This window comes from Chiloscyllium plagiosum, chromosome 30 (genome assembly GCF_004010195.1).
Source record: "Chiloscyllium plagiosum isolate BGI_BamShark_2017 chromosome 30, ASM401019v2, whole genome shotgun sequence".
NCBI lineage: Eukaryota > Metazoa > Chordata > Chondrichthyes > Orectolobiformes > Hemiscylliidae > Chiloscyllium > Chiloscyllium plagiosum.
In genome coordinates, this window is record NC_057739.1 from 4,079,738 (window position 1) to 4,099,115 (window position 19,378).

A 19,378-nucleotide genomic window follows, 5' to 3' on the forward strand; every position below is an offset into this window, starting at 1 on the left:
GCTGACAAGTGGCAAATAATATTCGCACCGCACATATGCCAGGCTATGACCATCACCAATAACAGACAATCAAACCACTGTCGCTTGATATTCAATGTGTTACCATCACTGAATCTCCCACTATCAACATCCTGGGGTATACCTCTGATGAAGTTCTGTATAGGACTCACTGTATAAATACTGTGGCTATAAGGTCAAGTCAGAGAAAAGGAATTCTGCAGCGAGCAACTCACTCCGCATTCCCCAGAGCCTGACCACCATCTATAAGGCAAACGTCAGGAGTATGACGGAATACTCTGCACTTGTCTTGATGGATACGGCTCCAACAACATTCAAGAAGATTGCCACCACAAAGCTTGATTGGCACCTTATCCACAAACATTCACTCCCTCCGCCACTGACACTCTGTAGCAAGATGCACTGCAGAAATTCACCAAAAATCCTTAGACAGCATCTGCCAAACCCATGACCACTTCCATATAGAAGGACAATGGCAGCAGAAACATGTGAACACCACCGCCTGCAAGCTCCCCTCCAAGCCACACACCATCCTGACTTTGAAATATATCACAGTTTCTTCACTGTCACTGGGTCAAAATCCGGGAATTCCCTCCCTAAGGGCATTGTGGATCCGCCTATAGCACATGGACTACAGCAGTCCAAGAAGGCACCTTCTCAAGGGGCAACTAGGAACAGGCAATAAATGCTGGCCAGCCAGTAATGCCCTCATCCCACGAATGAAGAAAAACAATCTGCCCAGGGACAATTCTGAATATAATTTCATAGAATCGTTACAATGTGGAAACAGGCCACTTGGTCCAACAAGTCCACACCAACTCTCCAAACAGCACCCCACCCAGACTACCCTATGATTCCCATGGCTAATCCACACATCCCTGGAGATTGTTGGCAATTTAGCATGGCCAATGCACCTAACCTAAACATCTTTGAACTGTGGGAGGAAACGCATGCAGGATGTGCAAACTCCACACAGACAGTTGCCCAAGGCTGGAATTGAACCCAGGTCTCTGGTACTGTGACGCAACAGTGATAACCACTGAGCTAGTGCCACCCTAGAGCCAGGCCTTCCTCTTGATCCTTGTTGGCTTTCTACCAAAAAAGGTGCTCCTGGATGCAGTTTAAGAACTTGCTCCCTCCTGACCTAAAACTATTTTGGTACTAAAATCCCCTCCTATAACTGCCTTCTTATTCTTACTGTTCTTGAAATGTGATGACATATTTATAGAACATAGAACAGTACAGCACAGGAATGGATCCTTAGTCCATATCCCTCCATTCCTTGCATATTCATATGCTTACCTAAAATCCCTTAAATGCCCTTATCAACTACCACACCTGGCAGTGCATTCCAGACTCTGACCACACTCTGTAAAAGAACTTACCCCTCATGTCTTTTTCGACCTTTTCCCTGCTCACTTTAAATGCATGCTTCCCAGTATCAGACATTTCAACTCCTACCACACCTGGCAGTGCATTCCAGACTCTGACCACACTCTGTGTAAAAAAACTTACCCCTCAAGTCTTTTTCGACCTTTTCCCTGCTCACTTTAAATGCATGCTCCCCAGTATTAGACATTTCAACTCTGGCCAAAAAGATTCGGATTGTCAACCCTACCTATGCATCTCATAATTTCATTGACTTCTATCAAGTCTCCCCTCAGTCTTGGCCGCTCCAGAGAAAACAACCTGAGTTTTTCTAGCCTCTCCTTATAGCTGATACCCTCTAATCCAGGCAGTGTCATGGTAAATTTCTTCTGCACCCTCTCCAAAGCCTCCATATCTTTCCTGTAAGATGGTGACTGGAAGTGAACGCAATACTCCAAGTGTGGCCTAACCAAAGTCTTATAAAGCTGCAACATGACATCCTAACTCTTGTACTCAATTCTCCGACCAATAAAAGCAAGCATGCCATATGCCTTCTTTACCACCCAACCTGCTTGCGCAGCCACTCTCAGGGAGCTATGGATTGAACCCCAAGATCCTTCTGCAGAGGAACCCTGATTATCCGAATGACATGGGCAGGAAGTATTTTGTCGGATAATCCAATGTTTGGATAATCAAATGCTGGATAACCCAGTTTAGCCAAGCATCGGGACCTTGCAATCTTGCCAGATAATCGGATAATCAAATGCTGGATAATCAAGGTTTCTCTGTATACATCAATGCTGTTCAGGGTCCTGCCATTAACTATATACTTTTCCCTAACATTTTATCTCCCAATGTGCAGTATCTGACACTTACCCAGATTAAACTCCACCTGCCATTTCTCTGCCCATATCTGCAACTAATCTATATCCTGCTGTTTGCTTTGATAGTCTTCTACACTATCCATAACTCCACCCATCTTTGTATCGTCTGCAAACTTACTAACCCACCTATCTATATTTTCATCTAAGTCATTTATATATGTCACAAACAAGAGAGGTTCCAGTAGGGTCCCTGTGGAACGTCACTAGTCATGGACCTCCAGCCTGAAAACCACCCTTCTACCACTACCCTCAATCTTCTATGGGCAAGTCAATTCTGAAACCAAGTGGCCAAGTCACTGTGGATCCCATGCATCTTAAACTTCTGGGTGAGCCTACCATGAGGGATCTTGTCAAAAGTCTTCCTAAAATCCAGTTTGATCCTCCATATCTCCCTGACTGTCTGGGAGCCTACAGTACATGGTGTCTTTGCCCCATATCTCCTCTTTCAACCAAGTCTCGGACATAGCTCTGATATCATACTCCCACAAGCCCATCTCTGCCCTCAGCTTGTCTGCCTTTCTGCATTAAAATATATTCAGTAAATTCACTCATAGAACATAAAACATTATAGCGCTGTACAGGTCCTTCAGCCCTCGATATTGTGCCGACCTGTGAAACCAATCTGAAGCCTATCTATCCTACACTATTCCATTCTCATCCATATATCTATTCAATAACCATTTAAATGCCCTTAGAGTTAGCGAGTCTATTACTGCTGCAGGCAGTGCGTTCCACACCCCTACCATTCTCTGAGTAAAGAACCTCCCTCTGACGTCTGTCCTATATCTATCACCCCTCAATTTTAAGCTGTGTCCCCTCATGCTAGCCATCACCATTCGAGGAAAAAGGCTCTCAATGTCCACTCTATCTAATCCTCTGATTATCTTATATGTCTCAATTAAGTCACCTCTCAACCTTTTTCTCTCTAACGAAAACAGCCACAAGTCCCTCAGCCTTTCCTTGTAAGACCTTCCCTCCGTACCAGGCAACATCCTTGTAAAAATTCTTTCTTATCTAGCCAACATTTCCTCCGCCTGGCAGACTCAGTTACTAGCATTTTAACTTTGAATTCCATCTAAGCTTCTCTGCCCTCTGAAATATTTATCAGGATCCCACCCCACTGACCAATCTAGTCTAAAGTTACCTCAACAACAACCCACCAATTACCTTCCTGGTCTCTTGTGACATTACACTTCAATTTTGTTGAAACAGCTGCACAGCCGTTCTGTCTGTTTCTGGAAACTCTCCACACTTTACTCTCCTTGCTCCTTGTAACCTCACTGCTACTGCTCACAGCCAACGATGCCCACGTCTCACAAGTGAATAACAAAAATTGTCTTACACAAATGTTTCCTTTTACGTACCTACAGAAGCTTTTATCACCCCATGTTTATGTGTTTTCTTTGTTTACATTCATACTCTATTCTGTCCTCCTTTATTAGTTTCTTGGTCCTCTTTGCTGTATTCTCAAATCCTCTCAACGAACAGTTTTACTGTTTTATCTGGCAACATTCAAATCATTTCCGTTTAAATTTATACAATCCTTCAATTATTTGTTAGCCCACGACTGACCAGCATATTTGGCTTTTTTGTGCTTTGAAGGAATATACCTCCTTGTAGCTTCATAATTTGCTTTGTTTAAAGTTACCACCCTGGTTTCAGAGTGAAACACTCCACTTTCAAACAGAATGTAAAATTCTATCTCGTTGTGGTCACATATTCCTAAAGGTTCTTCAATAATAAATAAGATTATTAATAATGCCCTTTTCATTACATTAGACTTGATTGAAAATAGCCTGTTCTCTTGTCAGTTCCTCAACATATTAGACAAGAAAACCATCCCTATCACAGTCCAAAACCTCATCAACTCATCTGCCATGGTGTTAGCCCTCATGAAATTTACCAAGTCTATACTCAAATTAAAGTCACTGGATACTATATTAACCATGCCATAAGCTTCCCTGATCTTCTGATTAATACCATGCCCCACATTAACTATTGTTTGGGGGCAATTTGGGTGGCACGGTGGCTCAGTGGTCAGCACTACTGCCTCACAGCACCCAGGGACCGGGGTTCGATTCCAGCCTCAGGCGACTGTCTGTGTGGAGTTTGCACATTCTCCCCGTGTCTGCGTGGGTTTCCTCCAGGTGTTCCGATTTCCTCCCACAGTCCAAAGATGTGCAGGTTAGGTGGATTGGTCATGCTAAATTGTCCAGGGATGTGCAGGCTAGGTGCTGCTCTGTGACATTTATGACCCTGGCACCACAGAGACAATGCACCACCCGAGAGTCATGTTCACTGCCACAGAAACGCCTGTTTGAATCTCTTAGCATTTTTATTCTTCCGCCTTTCTTGTACAGTTGAGTACCTGTGGTGTCAAGGACTTGGTCTGGCTGCATTCCTCTGAGAAGTCAATGTCCTCATCAGTATCCAAAATAGAAAACTAATGAGCAAACCAGATCAAAGAAGGGACATGTACTACCTGCCAGATTCTCTCTGAAAATCACCTGCAGCTAATGACATATCCTGCAGAAGAGTTCATCTTGGACACTCGGTGCATTATGCACTTGCCAGGTCAGCCAAACTGACCTGGCAAACCATATAAAGGCTGTAGCCTGTGTTTATTGTATTCATTCATGGGAAGTGGGTGTCACTGCCTTGGTCAGCCTTTATTACCCATCCCTGATAGCCCAGAGGGCAGTTAAGAGTCAACCACATTGCTATGGGGGAGTGGGGGGGGGGTCTGGAATCACATCTAGGACCAGAGATGGATGGTCCTGAAGGCCGTTAGTGAACCAGGTGGGTTTTTGCTGATAATTGACAGTGGATTATGGTCATCACTAGATTCTTCATTCCAGATTATTTTCTATGGAATTCAAATCCCAGCATCTGCCATGGCAGGATTCAAACCCAAATCCCCAGGACACTAACTGGATCTCTGGATTAATAATCCTTTTTTTTTGCTTTGGCATTGCAAGCATACATCTAAATACTTCTAAAATATCATGAGGGCTTCTGCCTCTACCACCTTCGCAGTCAGTGAGTTCCATATCCCCAGGGCTCTCTGGGTGAAAAAGTTTTGCGTTGCATCTCCTCTAAACCTCTTGCCTCTTCCCTCAAACCCATACTCCAGTCACTGATTGCCTCCACCAAGGGGAAACATTCCTTCCTCTCTAGCCTAACTATACTTCTCATAATTTCTTACTTTTCAATCATGTCTGTTTTGCTCTAAGGAAAACAAACCCAGTCTGTCCAACCTCTTTCCATAACTGAAACTCTCTAGCCCAGACCACATCCTGGTAAATCCCTTCTGCACTCTCTGTAGTGCAATCACATCTCTCCTATTGTGTGGATTCCAGAACTGCACACAATACGCTAGCTGTGGCCTAACCAATGTTTTATACAGTTCCAGCATAACCTCACTGCTCTTAAACTCTATGCTTTGATTAATAAAGGCAAGTATCCCAGATGCCTTCTTATGCTTTATTCTCCAGTCCCGATACCTGTAGCCACCAGTGTACATGGACACCAAGGTCCTTCTGATCCTCAGTGCTTCCCAGTGTCCTCCCGTTCATCATGTATTCCCTTGCCTTGTTTGCCCTACCCAAATGTATCACCTCTCAGTTTGATTTCCATTTGCCATTTATCAGCCCATCTCACCAGACCGTCTATATCCTCCTGTAATCGAAGACTATCCTCCTCACTATTTACCACCCCATCAATTTTTGTATCATCTGTGAACTTACTGATCAATTCTTCTATATTCAAGTCTAATCTATAAAACACACAGCAAGGGAGTAACACTGATTGCTGTGGACCCCCATTGGTCATAGGCGTCCTGTCACAAAAACACTCTTTGACCATCACCTTCTGCTTCCTGCCACTCAGCCAATTCTGGATCCAATTTGCCAATTTTCCTTGGATCCCATGGGATCTTACCTTTGCTCCCATGTGAGACCTTATCAAAGGCCTTGTTGAAGTCCAAGTCGACACCTACACACTTGGTCACCTCTTAGAAAATTCAATCAAGTTGGTTACACATGACCACCCCTTAACAAAACCATGATGACTTCTTGATTAACCCCTGCCTCTCCAAATGCAGGTGTATTCTGTAACTCAGAATTGCTTCCAATGGTTTCCCCATCACCGAGGTTAGACTAACTGGGTTGTAGATTCCTGGTTTACCCCTTGCTCCCTTCTTGAATAATAGTACAACATTGGCTGTCCTCCAGCACCTCTCCTGTGGTCAGAGGAATTGAAAATTATTGCTAGCACCCATGTTATTTCTTCCTATGTCTCACTCAAAAGTCTGGAATACATTTTATCCAGCCATGGAGATTTATCTACATTTAAGCCTGCCAGACAACTCAGAATCTCCTCTCTGTCTAGGCTAATTTCTTTTCCCTGATTTCTATCCCCATATCAGCCCTCTCACTAGTGAATCAGGACACAAAATATTCATTGGGAACCCAATCTTCTTTAGCTCCACATACAAATTACTAGATTACTTACAGTGTGGAAACAGGCCCTTCGGCTCAGCAAGTCCACACCGACCCCCTGAAGAGCAACCCACCCAGACCCATTCCCCTACATTCACGCCTTCACCTAACACTACGGGCAATTTAGTGCACATCTTTGGACTGTGGGAGGAAACCGGAGCACCTGGAGGAAACCCATGCAGACACAGGGAGAATGTGCAAACTCCACACAGACAGTTGCCCGAGATGGGAATTGAACCCGGGTCTCTGGCGCTGTGAGGCAGCAGTGCTAACCACTGTGCCACCGTGCTCCCAATTACTATGGTCCTTAATGACCCCTACTCTTTCTCTAGTTATCCTTTTGCCCATTAACGTACTTGTAAAATAACTTAGGATTTTCCTGCTGGTATCTTTTCATGCCCCCTTTTTGATTACTTACTTACAGTGTGGAAACAGGCCCTTCGGCCCAACAAGTCCACACCAACCTGCCGAAGCGCAACCCAGCCAGACCCATTCCCCTACATTTACCCCTTCATCTAACACTATGGGCAATTTAGCATGGCCAATTCACCTAACCTGCATATTTTTGGATTGTGGGAGGAAACTGGAGCACCCAGAGGAAACCCACGCAGACACGGGGAGAATGTGCAAACTCCACACAGTCAGTTGCCCGAGATGGGAATTGAACCCAGGTCTCTGACGCTGTGAGGCAGCAGTGCTAACCACTATGCCACCGAGCCCCCCTTTTGCTCTTCTAATTTCCTTTTTAAGTTCCCTCTTGCATGTTCTATACTTCTGTAGGATTGTTTGCTGCTTTCAGCTCTTGATATCTACCGTAAGCTTCCCTGTTTTTCTTTACCCAGTCTGTATATCCCCCAATACCCAGAGTTTGCTGGATTTATTGGTGCCACTCCATCTTTACTGAACAAGTTGGCCCTGCACGCTCTCTATTTCTTGTCTTAAAATCTTTTTGTCACGATTAGAGTTTGGAGAACATTTGCCAGTGACACATCAATCGGTTTCTTTCCCAGCTTTCAGAGCATGCAGCTGAACTCCCACTAGCTCTCTGTCCCCTGCTCATGCAGTTTTCAATTCCCTCTCTCCTGAAGGCAGACACGGTTAGAGAAAGAAAGGATCACCTTCCTCCTTCTTCACTGAACTCCTTCACTCACCAAATTTTCAGATTTGTACTCTGTCACAGCTGTTCTCCATAAAATAATCTACTAGGCTAAAAGAATGATATCCTTCTTCACAAAGTGGGCTGGAATACAAAGGAATACAGAGTTATGCTACAGTTATGTAAAGCTCTGGTTAGTACGCATCAGAAGTCCTACACTAAGGTTTGAGGACTGCATATCACGAAGGATATTCTGGCTTTGACAATGGAGATATCAAGATGCACAGACTAGGTCGTATTCCCTTAAGTACAAAAGGTTGAGGATTGATCTCATCCAGGCTTATAAAATGTTCACAGGACTTGACAAGTTTGAGAAGGAGAATCTATTTCCTTTGATTAGGAAATCCAGAATAAAGTGTCACTATTGCACACAAGCACATCTCCCCCCTCAAAGGACAGTGAATTTTTTTGTTGCCAAGGATGTCATGAAATGTGGAACAAACAACAAAAATGGTGTAATATACCAATAAGTCACAACCCAACACACTGCCTGTACAGGCTTAAGTGGCCGAATGGCCTCCTCCTATAGCTGTTTTATGGTCAGATCCAGGAGGACAACTGTGATACTTTCAGGACCACATAAGTTCTGATTTGCCCTGCTATTGGAAGGACATTATTAAATTGGAGAGGTTTCAGAAAAAGTTTACAAGGATGTTCCCGGGAATGGAGAGTTTGAGTTATAAGGATAAGCTGGGAATCTTTTCACTGGAGCACAGGAGGTTGAGGGGTGACGTTATAGAGGTTTATAAGATCATCAGGGGCATAGATAAGGTGAATAGCAAGGGTCTTTTCCCTAGGATGGGGGCATATTTTTAAGGTCAGAGGAGAAAGATTTTAAAGGGATCTGAGGGGTAACTTTTTCACACAGAGAGTGATGGTTCACACATGGAATGAACTGCCAGAGAAAGTGGTAGATGCATGTACAGTTACAACATTTAAAAAATATTTGGATAAGGACATGAATAGGGAACGTTTAAAGGAATATTGGCTAAATGCAGGTAAGTATGAGAAACTTGTCGGCATGGACGAGTTGGATTGCAGGCTCTGTTTCTGTGCTGTATGAATCTATGAGTTACATCAGTAAATACAAACTTTCTTCCACAACCAGGCAATAACTGTTGGATATATATTGACTACTTACTCCATCCAATATCTAACAACCCCTGCCTAACATCTCACTCATGTCACTCTGTCCGCATCTAACTCTTCACTTCATTCGGTGCACTGGCCTATTTGCTATCCTAATCACCAATTTGTTTTGAGCTACCTAGATAATTACATAACCAACCAATTGGAACATGGATTTATACCTTTCAATCAGATCACTGGCCACAATTTCTATTTGCATCAATGACTCAACTCAGATCATTCCCACTGACATTAAATATTACACAACTATCCCCCAACTACAGCCATTTCAGAGAACCTTCACTTCATCCATATCATTGGCCCCTCACTCCATCTCAGTCACCAACCCTCACTCACCAAACTATCAATCTTCATTTGAAATGTACCAAGTAAACTGGAAAATGTCCGGCAAGTTCATCAAATGCATTCGAGGCATTCCCAAATCAATACATCATGGAACTAATCTGGGGTGAAGCTATTTTAGATCATAGATTGAGTAATGAGCTAGGATTGATCAGCAATTTCACAGCAAAAGGATCCAGTCGAGCAGAGTGATTACAATACAACAGAATTTCACAAATCTTAACCTTAAATAAAGCCAATTACTTGGGTATGAGTGGCAAGTTGGTTAAGACCGATTGTAGAAACAGATTAAAAGTTAAGGAGTTAGATAAGAAGTGGCAAATATTTGAAGAAATAATTTAAGAAAGAGATATATCATCAAAGCTGTTCCTCCTGCGCTCATCAAGACAAATGCACAAGTACCAAATTTCAAAAAGAACAACAAAATATATAACACGCAAAACCCAGTGCTGATTGGTTAACAAATAGACTCTGATTAGTTGATGTGCTACCATGGAGAACGGAAAATGTACCACTGAGCAAAGCTCCACCCAACTTTTCTTTAATTGAAAAATTATAATATTCAGATAAATTCCTTTTTCCTGCAGAGGACTGACCGTGCATTTCAACATATGTAGCTTCTAGTGAGTAGAAGCAAGTCCTTTATAAACCCAACTGACAGTCACCTATAAATTGCGTATAAATTATTATTCCTTTTGAAATTTGGTATTTTTTCTATCTGTCTGTGATGTGTGTAAGATGAAAAACACCAAGAGCATGTTTTTCTTTCAGCAATATCCAAATATCTCAATTAAAAAGTATTTTCATGAGGAAAAGTTCCATTGAAAAATAATCCATTTGTAGCTCATGTAAGAAGCTAGAATAGTATTAGATTAAAGAAAAAGAAATTTATAGTATTGCCAAGAACAAAAGGAAGCCTGAAGACTTTGAGAAACTAGAAGCGTTTGACACAAAAGTTGATTAATAAAAAGAATGAGTTAACTTGCAAGAAATTTACAAGAGCCTCAGTGAGTCAACAAAAAGGAAGACAATTAAAAAAAGAGGTTGAGACAAGAGAAACTATAATCGGGGATAAGGAAGTAGTAGAAATGTTAAATAAATATTTTGCTCTGCCTTTGTGATAGAAGATACAAAATATATGCCTGAAATATTACGGAACAATAAGCTAATTACTTAAAGTAATTGAGATCAGCAGAGAAAAAGTAACTCAGGAAAACCCCCACCCCTTCCAATGGGACTAAAACTCAACAAATCCTGTGGACTCCACCATACATTTAAGTAAAAGTAATGGAAACTGTCATGTTTCAAAACTCCCTGCATTGTAGAAATATGCCCACCGTTTGGAAATGAGAAAATGTAGTACAACTAACATTAAGTAAAAATATTTACAGTTACATGCTGTACAAATTCTCTGAAAAAAAGGTGTCACTGCAAGACTGTTCCTTAAAGTTGGCCTCAACATTTCAGGTGGCTACTGTGTGCAGCCAACCAATCAGCAGCATGAATGTTAACATGATCTGAACTATTTCAATCCAATCAGCAATAAGACCCTTCACTGTACCCTGTATATAACTTCTTTGTTCAAGTCATTCCTGCAGGTGACAGGTCAGAACAAACTTCCTGAACTGTCAAGGCTCATGGGTTTTCTAAAGAAAATTATTTAAAGATAACAATTTCAGAGCTAAATGGTGTAATTGTAAACATTCTTACTTGATGTTACCACTGTCACCATGACAACCTTCAAACAACTTATTATGCTGGTACTCAAGAAAACAAGTGAGGAAAAAAAAATCAGAAAACTACCAGACAATCAGGCTGACATCAGTCAAGAAATTCCTGGGACTTATTATTGAAGATGTGTTATCAATGCACATGGGATAACATGATTAGACACCATCAGTGTGCTTTTATAAAATGGCAATCATATTTGAAAAATTCATTATAGTGTTTGTGATTTACCTGAGTGGATAAATAAAATCTAGTAGATGTAGCACATTCAGGCTTTCCAAAGGCATTCCATAGGTACCACGTACAAATTTATTAAACAAGATATGGGCAAATGGAGTTGAGGCAATAGTGGACATAGATTTTGTTAATGGAGAGGAAGCAGAGAGTAGTGGCATTGTCAAGTTAACAGGCTGCTATGAGTGGATTGCTCAAGGACAATGCTAAGGCCCCACAGCTATTTACAATCTATATGTACGACCTGAATGCATTCAGGTTTGTTGGGATATGAAGTTAGGTGGTGCACACTAACCTGCCTGGAGAGTACAGGGGTAACAAAGAGGCTGCAAAGATACAAAACCAGCTTGAGTTAGCAAGTAATAAATTGGCCAGTGAAGTTTAATGTGGCAAAGTGAACTGTTATTAACCTCTTTAAGTAAGAATAGAAAATTAGAATTTTTTTAACCAGTAACAATCATGTAGGGTTTTACTAAGACTAAACTTGAAATAGTGTGTACAATCTTGATGTCCTTAACTAAATAAGGCTTTATGTACCTGAGCAACTTATTGCAAATGTTGGAAACCTGATAAAAAATTGAAAATGCTACAAAAACGCAGCATTTCAGGAAGAATCTGTGGAGAAAGAAACATAATTAATGGAAACATTATAATCTCTCCAGATACTACCTGATTTGGTATGAATTTTCACATTTTTTGTTTTTTTTTATTATTATGAAAGATATAGTTGCCTTTGAGACAGTCCAGAGAAGGTTCATTTGGTTGGGTGCTGGGATGAAAGGTAACCCTATATTGTGAATTGAGTACAATGGATCAATGTTCTCTGCTATTGTAAGAAAGGGAGATAATCTCACTGAAACATATAAGAGTTTGCATGGCTTGGCAAATATAGATACAGCAACTCTGAACAAGAGTCATACTGGGCTCAAGCATTAACTCTATTTCTCTCTCCACAGATACAGCAAGACCTGCAGAGTTTCTCCAGTACTTTTTAAAAAATTTCATTACCATGGTGTGGGGGGGAGGGAGAGGGGCACAATCTCAGGAATTGGGGTCAAATTGAGAAATGCCATCTTTCAAAAGTTTGCGAAGTTTTCACCACACAAATTGTGGTCTTTGAATATATTCAGACTTGAGAATAATTGTGGAATCAGAGAAAATGAGGATTGGCTAGGAAGGGGAATAGCATTTTAAAGATAAGCAATGATGGTTATATCAGTGGAACAATTTTGAGAAGTGGAGAGCTACCTCAGCTCCAATTTGTTTTTTTTTTATGCACGAAGCTGTCATTCCACTGTAATCACTTTGAATCAGGGAGACCGAAACACATCTGGATATGGGCCACCTATCACAGCAGGATCTTTAAAAAGTTAAATCATGGGATGCGGCCATCACTGGCTGGAGAAGCATCGACTGCCCAATCCAAATTTCCCAGAAGGCAACTGAGTCAACCACATTGCTGTGGGTCAGGAGTCATATCTAGGCCAGGCCAGGTAAAGATGGCAGTTTCCTTCCTTAAAAAGCATTCGTGAACCAGATAGGTTTTTCCTAAGAATTGGCAATGAGTTCATAGACAGCATTAAAAAAGGATAAGCAACCTCCCACTCAATCAATCCTGATCATTGACCCCTCACTCAATCCCCCTCACTCACACTGACCCCTCATTCCAAAGTGACTTGCTCCTCACTGCAATAGCATCATTGACCTTTCACTCTAACCAGAGACAGAACCCTCACTCCATCCTCATCACTGATCCCTCACTCTAACAGACCACTGAGCCCTCACTCCAGTCTCACCATTGACCCCCTCAGTCCTTTCAGATCACTGATCCTTCAATCTACCCTGATCACTGACCTCTCACTGACTCAATTCACATCACTGACCCTCACTCCAACCAGTCACTGACCCCCTGCCTCTAGTTGGATCCTGGACCCCTCACTCTAGCAATTAGCTTCTCACCCTATCCAATCTATTATCAGCAATGATAGAAATCTCTAACAGAATCACCCAGTCCTTCCTAACCTTGTTGGAAGATTAACTACTGGATTAGCAATCATTAATCCAGAATGATAACCAATCCATCTGGTAGACAGATAACTGAACCACAATTCAGCTGAACCATTTACCAGGATGTTTCCCAGGCCATTACCCCCTAAACGCACCCAAATACTGACTGCTCATTCTGCCTGGCAGGACACTAATCCTAACAAGTTGTAAGGTGGGAGGACACAAACCTTAACTCTGACAGGCCTTTCTATGTTAAACAAACTCTTTTAGTCCTCTCTTACCCAGCTCTCATTAACCCTTTAACCAGTGAGGTTTTACTCCAATTGTTTGCCCAGATATAATGGTTGTTATCAAGTGAGTGAGACAGTCAGTTGAGGGTTGGCAGAAGGAACACAAGTGAACCCGGCCCTCTGTGAAGAATAAAATCAACAATGGTGAGAGATTTGAGATGAGGAAAAGAAAGGAGTAGGGGAGACAAAGCTACAGGGTGGGGATGGAGGAAGACTAGGAAGGAGGTAGCTGGCCTGGGAGATAAAGTGCATGTGGGAGCTGGGTAGTGATGAGAGAAATTGTGAAGTGGGAATGTTAATGATTTAATTCATGCATCACACGCTTGGCATTGCAATGACTCTTCCTGGGTTTGGGCAGCTCTCCAATGGCTGTTATTACACTATTTAGCAATAAAATGGGCCAGGGTCTGATGGTCAGTGGATTGACAATCTTTCATGAATGTTCAGGAATGGTGAATTCATTCATTCCCCTCATTTTGTGAATGGAAGGACCAGTGGGAGGCTTCAGGAGAGGTTGGAGAGGCAGAGGTTTGAGGTCAAGCAGGGTTTGCGCATTGTAAGTGAAAATCACTCCCTCTCATTCATCCTATTATCTGGACTTGGATTGGGAATTATGATAGGCAGAATATAAAGAGATACAGTGCCCTAGTCATGTTGGAGTTGTCCTGTACTGAGTAGTATGCTTGGCAGAGTATGTGTTGACAGTGGGATGCTCCTGATGCCATATGATTGGTTAAGGTCTGTGGAGGTTAGGACCTTGGTCCAACTTTAAGAAGAGCTGCAGGTTGTTTTTTTTTTGCAGAGCTCCAGTATACGGCTCTCATCCTGTCGCTGATTACACGTAGCAGATTTTGACTACGATGAAGCACGTGGAATGATAAATACAAGTTTTGTCAGGTAGCACTCAAGACACCGTAGATGCTTAAAGCAATGTTAGCCATGTTCAAAATGGAGAGAAAATGTGTTCACGTACAGATATCTACATACACACAACAGTTGGGAAGTGACACAAAGGTCATGCACTAACCTTTGACTCCTTTTCTTCCAGGAGTGTCTCCAGCTTCTTCTGTGCTGCCCGGCCCTCATGGTCATTGCTAACTATCAGAATGATGTGTCCCCAACGGAAACGCCTCATCATTTCAAACCAGACCTGAGCTTGATGGGAGTACGGTGGCACAGTGCGGAGAAAAGAGAGATGGATACTCTGTAGGAAAAACACACGGGCAGTCAGCAAATAGCTATATCACATCAAACTGTCCATTCACAGGCTCCACTCAACACAGGATGGTCCAGATACTGTGTCCTTCCCAACACAGCACTCCCACTGACTCAGGGTCACCCCGACACAGGGTCCCTCAGTCACAGGGTCCCCCTGACACAGTGTCCCTCAGTCACAGGGTTCCCCTGACACAGTGTCCCTCAGTCACAGGGTCCCTCAGTCACAGGAGCCCCCTGACACAGCATCCCTCAGACACAGGATCCCTGAGTCACAAGGACCCCCCTGACACAGGGTCCCTCAGTCACAAGGACCCCCTAACACAGTGTCCCTCAGTCACAGGGTCCCTCAGTCACAGGGTTCCCCTGACACAAGGTCCCTCAGTCACAGGGTCCCTCAGTCACAAGGACCATCCCCACCCCCCAATTCAGGGTCCCCCAGCTACAGGGATCCCTATACACAGTGTCTGCCAGTCACAGGGTCCCTCAGCCACAGAGTCTCCCTGGCATGATAGGGTCACCTCAACATAGGCTTCCCCATTCTCAGGGTGTCAGCTGTTGCACGTTACCCCAATCACAAGCAACAATCACTGGGGAGGATAAGGGCAGTAGAGTCACTGGGTCCAGTACCTACAGGGTAGGGGGGCCTGCAGTCACAGGCTCTGTCCTCCTTTATGTAAGATTTGCCAAAATGCTTGTATACGCATCAAAAATCAGTCAACCTCAAACTTGAAAGCTCCAATTATCTTGCAATAGTATCAGGGAGAATTCCTAATTGTGAATACTGTTTTTATGTACAGGTGTTTCCTGAGTTTGCATCTGAATGGCTCAGATGTTCATGTTCTATCCACATGTTCCAGACTCACTCCCAAGAAGCATAAATATACTGAATCTTTTAAACATCCTGAACTTTTCAATTTCTTCAATCCTCAATTGTTAATATTCAAGAGAAATTTAGCAATTTTTTTTATAACCCGTTTTCTTAATATTTTGTTTTTGTTTATTCTTTCATAGGACGAGGGCATGGTGGCAAAGCCAGAAGTTGCTTCCTATCCCTAGCTGCCCTGGAGGAGGTGGTGGTGAGCTGCATTCTTGAACTGCTGCTGTCCCTGTTCTATAGGTAGGCCCACAATGCTCTTAGGGAGGGAATTCCAGGATTTTGACCCAGTGACAGTGGCCGGCATCATATTTCCATGCCAGGATGGTGAGTGACTTGGAGGAGAACTTGCAGGGGGGTGGTGTTCCCATGTATCTGCTGCCCTTGTGCTTCAAAGTGGTAGAGGCTTGGAAGGTGCTGTCTAAGGATCTTTGGTGAACTACGGCAGTGATAGCGCACACTATTGTTATTGTGTGTCAGTGGTAAAGAGAGTAAATATCAGATGGGCTTCTTTGTCCTGGATAGTGGCAAACTTCAAGAATGTTGTTGGAGCTGGACCCATCCAGGCAAGAAGGGAGTATTCCATCAGACTCCTGAGAGATAGGAGTTGAGTTACTCACCACAGAATTTCCAGGCTCTGAGCTGCTGTAGTGACCAGAGAGAGAGAGAGAGAAAGAGCCAGAAGGGATTTATAAAGGGCAGATTCCTGATGAATCCAAATGAGTTGTTTGCAGAAACTTGGGGATTGTGTGTGGATCTTATTTGGTTTCCCTCATAAAGCAGTCAAGCAGAAGAAGTCCATTCAGCCCCTCAAGTCCGCTCTGCCATTCTAATGCACCATTGTGATTAATCATCTACCTCAATTCCAGCACCATTTCCATGTGCTTTGGTATTATTGGTACCTTGAAATCTATTGATCTCTGATTTGTCTACACTCAACAGCTGATTCTCCACAGCTCTCTAAGTTAAAGAATTCCAAGGATTCACTGCTTTCTGAGTGAAGCTCCTCCTCATCTTGGACCTGCCCTTCTTGTGAGACTGGTTCTAGTCCCCGCAGCCAAGTGAAATATCACAGCTCCCGAGACCCGGGTTCAATTCCACTCTCGGGCAACTGGCTGTATGGAGCTTGCATGTCCTCCCTGTATCTGTGTGGGTTTCCTCTGGCTGTTCCAATTTCTTCACACAGTCCAAAGATGTGCAGTTTAGGTAGATTAGCCATGTTAAATTGCCCATAATGACCAAGAATATGCAGCATAGGTGATTTGGCCACAGGAAATGCAGGGTCACAGGGGTACGGGATGGGTCTGGGTAGGATGCTCTTTGGAGGGTCAGTATGGACTTGATAGGCCAAATGACCTGCTTCCACACTGTAGAGATTCTACGCATCTGCCCTTTCTGCATCTATAAACTATGGAGGTCCAGAAGGAGCTTGTATTTTTGGATTTGTTCACAAGATGTGAACATCATGGATAGAGCTGGTATTTATCCATCATGGCCCTTGAGAAGGTAATGATGAGCCACTCTTCTGACCCATTACCCCTCCAGAACGCTGCTGCTCCATCGACGTGAATTGTGAAAAAAACAGATGGACCAGCAGAGAAGATAAAGAACAAGGTGAATGGAATATTTAGAGGGTTGGAATACATTATACCCGTTATGCAACAATTACGCAATGTCCCCAGAGAAATTATTCTGACTGCTCAGACAGTCCAGGACCAGGAGACAGAGTCTAAAAGTAAGTCCGAATTTTCAAGAATTAAATTAAGAAGGAAATTTGGAAGGTCCTCTCAAATGTAGCACTTGTTATTCAGTTGATTGTTAAAAGTGAAATTGCAAAGCTTTTGTTATCCAAAGATATGAAGGGATATGTACAAATCACACAAGAACCACACAGTCATAGAGTCAACCAGCACAGAAATAGATCCCTCAGTCCAACCAGTCCATGCCAAACATAATCCCAAATTAACCAAGTCCCAACTGCCCTGTTCCTGGCCCATATGCCTCCAAACCTTTCCAATTCATCTACTTATCCAAATGTCTTTTAAACATTGTAATTAGAACACAGCACAGTACAGGCCCTTCAGCCCTCAGTGTTGTGCCCTCCTTTTATCCTACTCTAAGATCAAACTAATCTACATACCCTTCATTTTACTATCATCCATGTGACTATCCAAGAATCACTTATATGTCCCTGATGTATCTGACTCTACTCCCACCGCTGGCAGTGCATTCCACACACCCACCACTCTCTGTGTAAAGAACCTACCTCTGACATCTCCCCTAAACCTTCCTCCAATCATCTTAAAGTTATGCCCTTTCATGATAGCCATTTCCGCCATGGGAAAATGTCTCTGCTTATTCACTCTATCTATGCTTCTCATCATCTTGTACACCTCTAACAAGTCACCTCTCATCCTTGTTGGCTCCAATGAGAAAAGCCTGAGCTCTCTGAACCTTTCTTCATAAGACCTGCCCTCCAATCCAGGCAGCATCCTGGTAAGTCTCCTCTTCACCCTCTCTAATTCTTCCACATCTTTCCTATAATGAGGCAATCATAACTGAACACAATATTCCAACTGTGTTCGAACCAGGGCTTTATAGACCTTCAGCATAACCTCACGGTTTTTAAGCTCAATCCCCCTGCTAATGAAAGCCAACACACCATACACCTTCTTAACAACCCTATCAACTTGGGTTTTAACTTTGAGGGATCTATGGACGTAGACCCTAAGATCCCTCTGTTCCTCCACACTGCCAAGAATCCTGCCTTTAACCCTGTAATCTGCATTCAAATTTGACCTTCCAAAGTGAATCACTTCACACTTTACCAGATTGAACTCAATCTGCCACTTCTCAGCCCAGCTCTGCATCCTGTCAATGTCCCATTGCAACCTACAACAGCCCTCCACATTATCCATAACTCCACCAATGTCCATGCCATCAGTAAACTTACTAACCAACACTTCCACTTTCTCATCCAAGTCATTTATAAAAATCACAAAGAGCAGAGGTCCCAGAACAGATCCCTGCGGAACACCACTAGTTACCACGCTCCACGCTGAATACTTTCCATCAACAACCACCCTCTGTCTTCTATAGTGTAGCCAATTCTGGATCCAGACAGCCAAATCTCCCTGCATCTGATGCCTCCTAACTTTCTGAAAGAACCTACCTTGGGGAACTTTATCAAACACTTTGCTAAAATCCATATACAGAGGAACCTCGATTATCCGAATATCAGATTATCCGAAAGAGATGTAAGATCCCAATAGCAACATTACATCAAAGATGTGTTTCCAGCAGTGATTGCGTCTTTTGTTTACAGTGATTAAACAGGCACCGTCTCCAAATGACTGGCCTCCTGCCCCCTCTCTCCCCACACTTTCCCTGGAGTTCTACAGAAGCATGTACCCTAAACCCCCCCTCCCTAGCTAATCCAACATTGTCCTGTACAGGGCGAAGACGTTGGGTGTGTGTGTGTGTGTGTCTGTCTGTCTGTCTGTGTGTGTGTGGAGACTTACCCCACAAAGGCAGCAGCAGCAGCAGTCTTGTTGTTGGTGTCCTGCCCGCCTGTCCCAGAGAGGGGGCAGGGGTGGGCGAGGTGGACAGGG

The 19,378-nt window shown here is 43.1% G+C and overlaps 1 protein-coding gene across 1 annotated transcript in view; it reads right to left on the reverse strand.

The window, feature by feature from the left end:
* grin1a (glutamate receptor, ionotropic, N-methyl D-aspartate 1a) overlaps window positions 1-19,378 on the reverse strand; it is a 185,550-nt gene that overhangs the window by 146,373 nt on the left and 19,799 nt on the right. Inside the window, exon 3 of the mRNA XM_043719686.1 lies at window positions 14,703-14,879. Coding sequence (XP_043575621.1) covers window positions 14,703-14,879 — 177 coding nt within the window. The remainder of the gene's footprint in view (window positions 1-14,702; window positions 14,880-19,378) is intronic.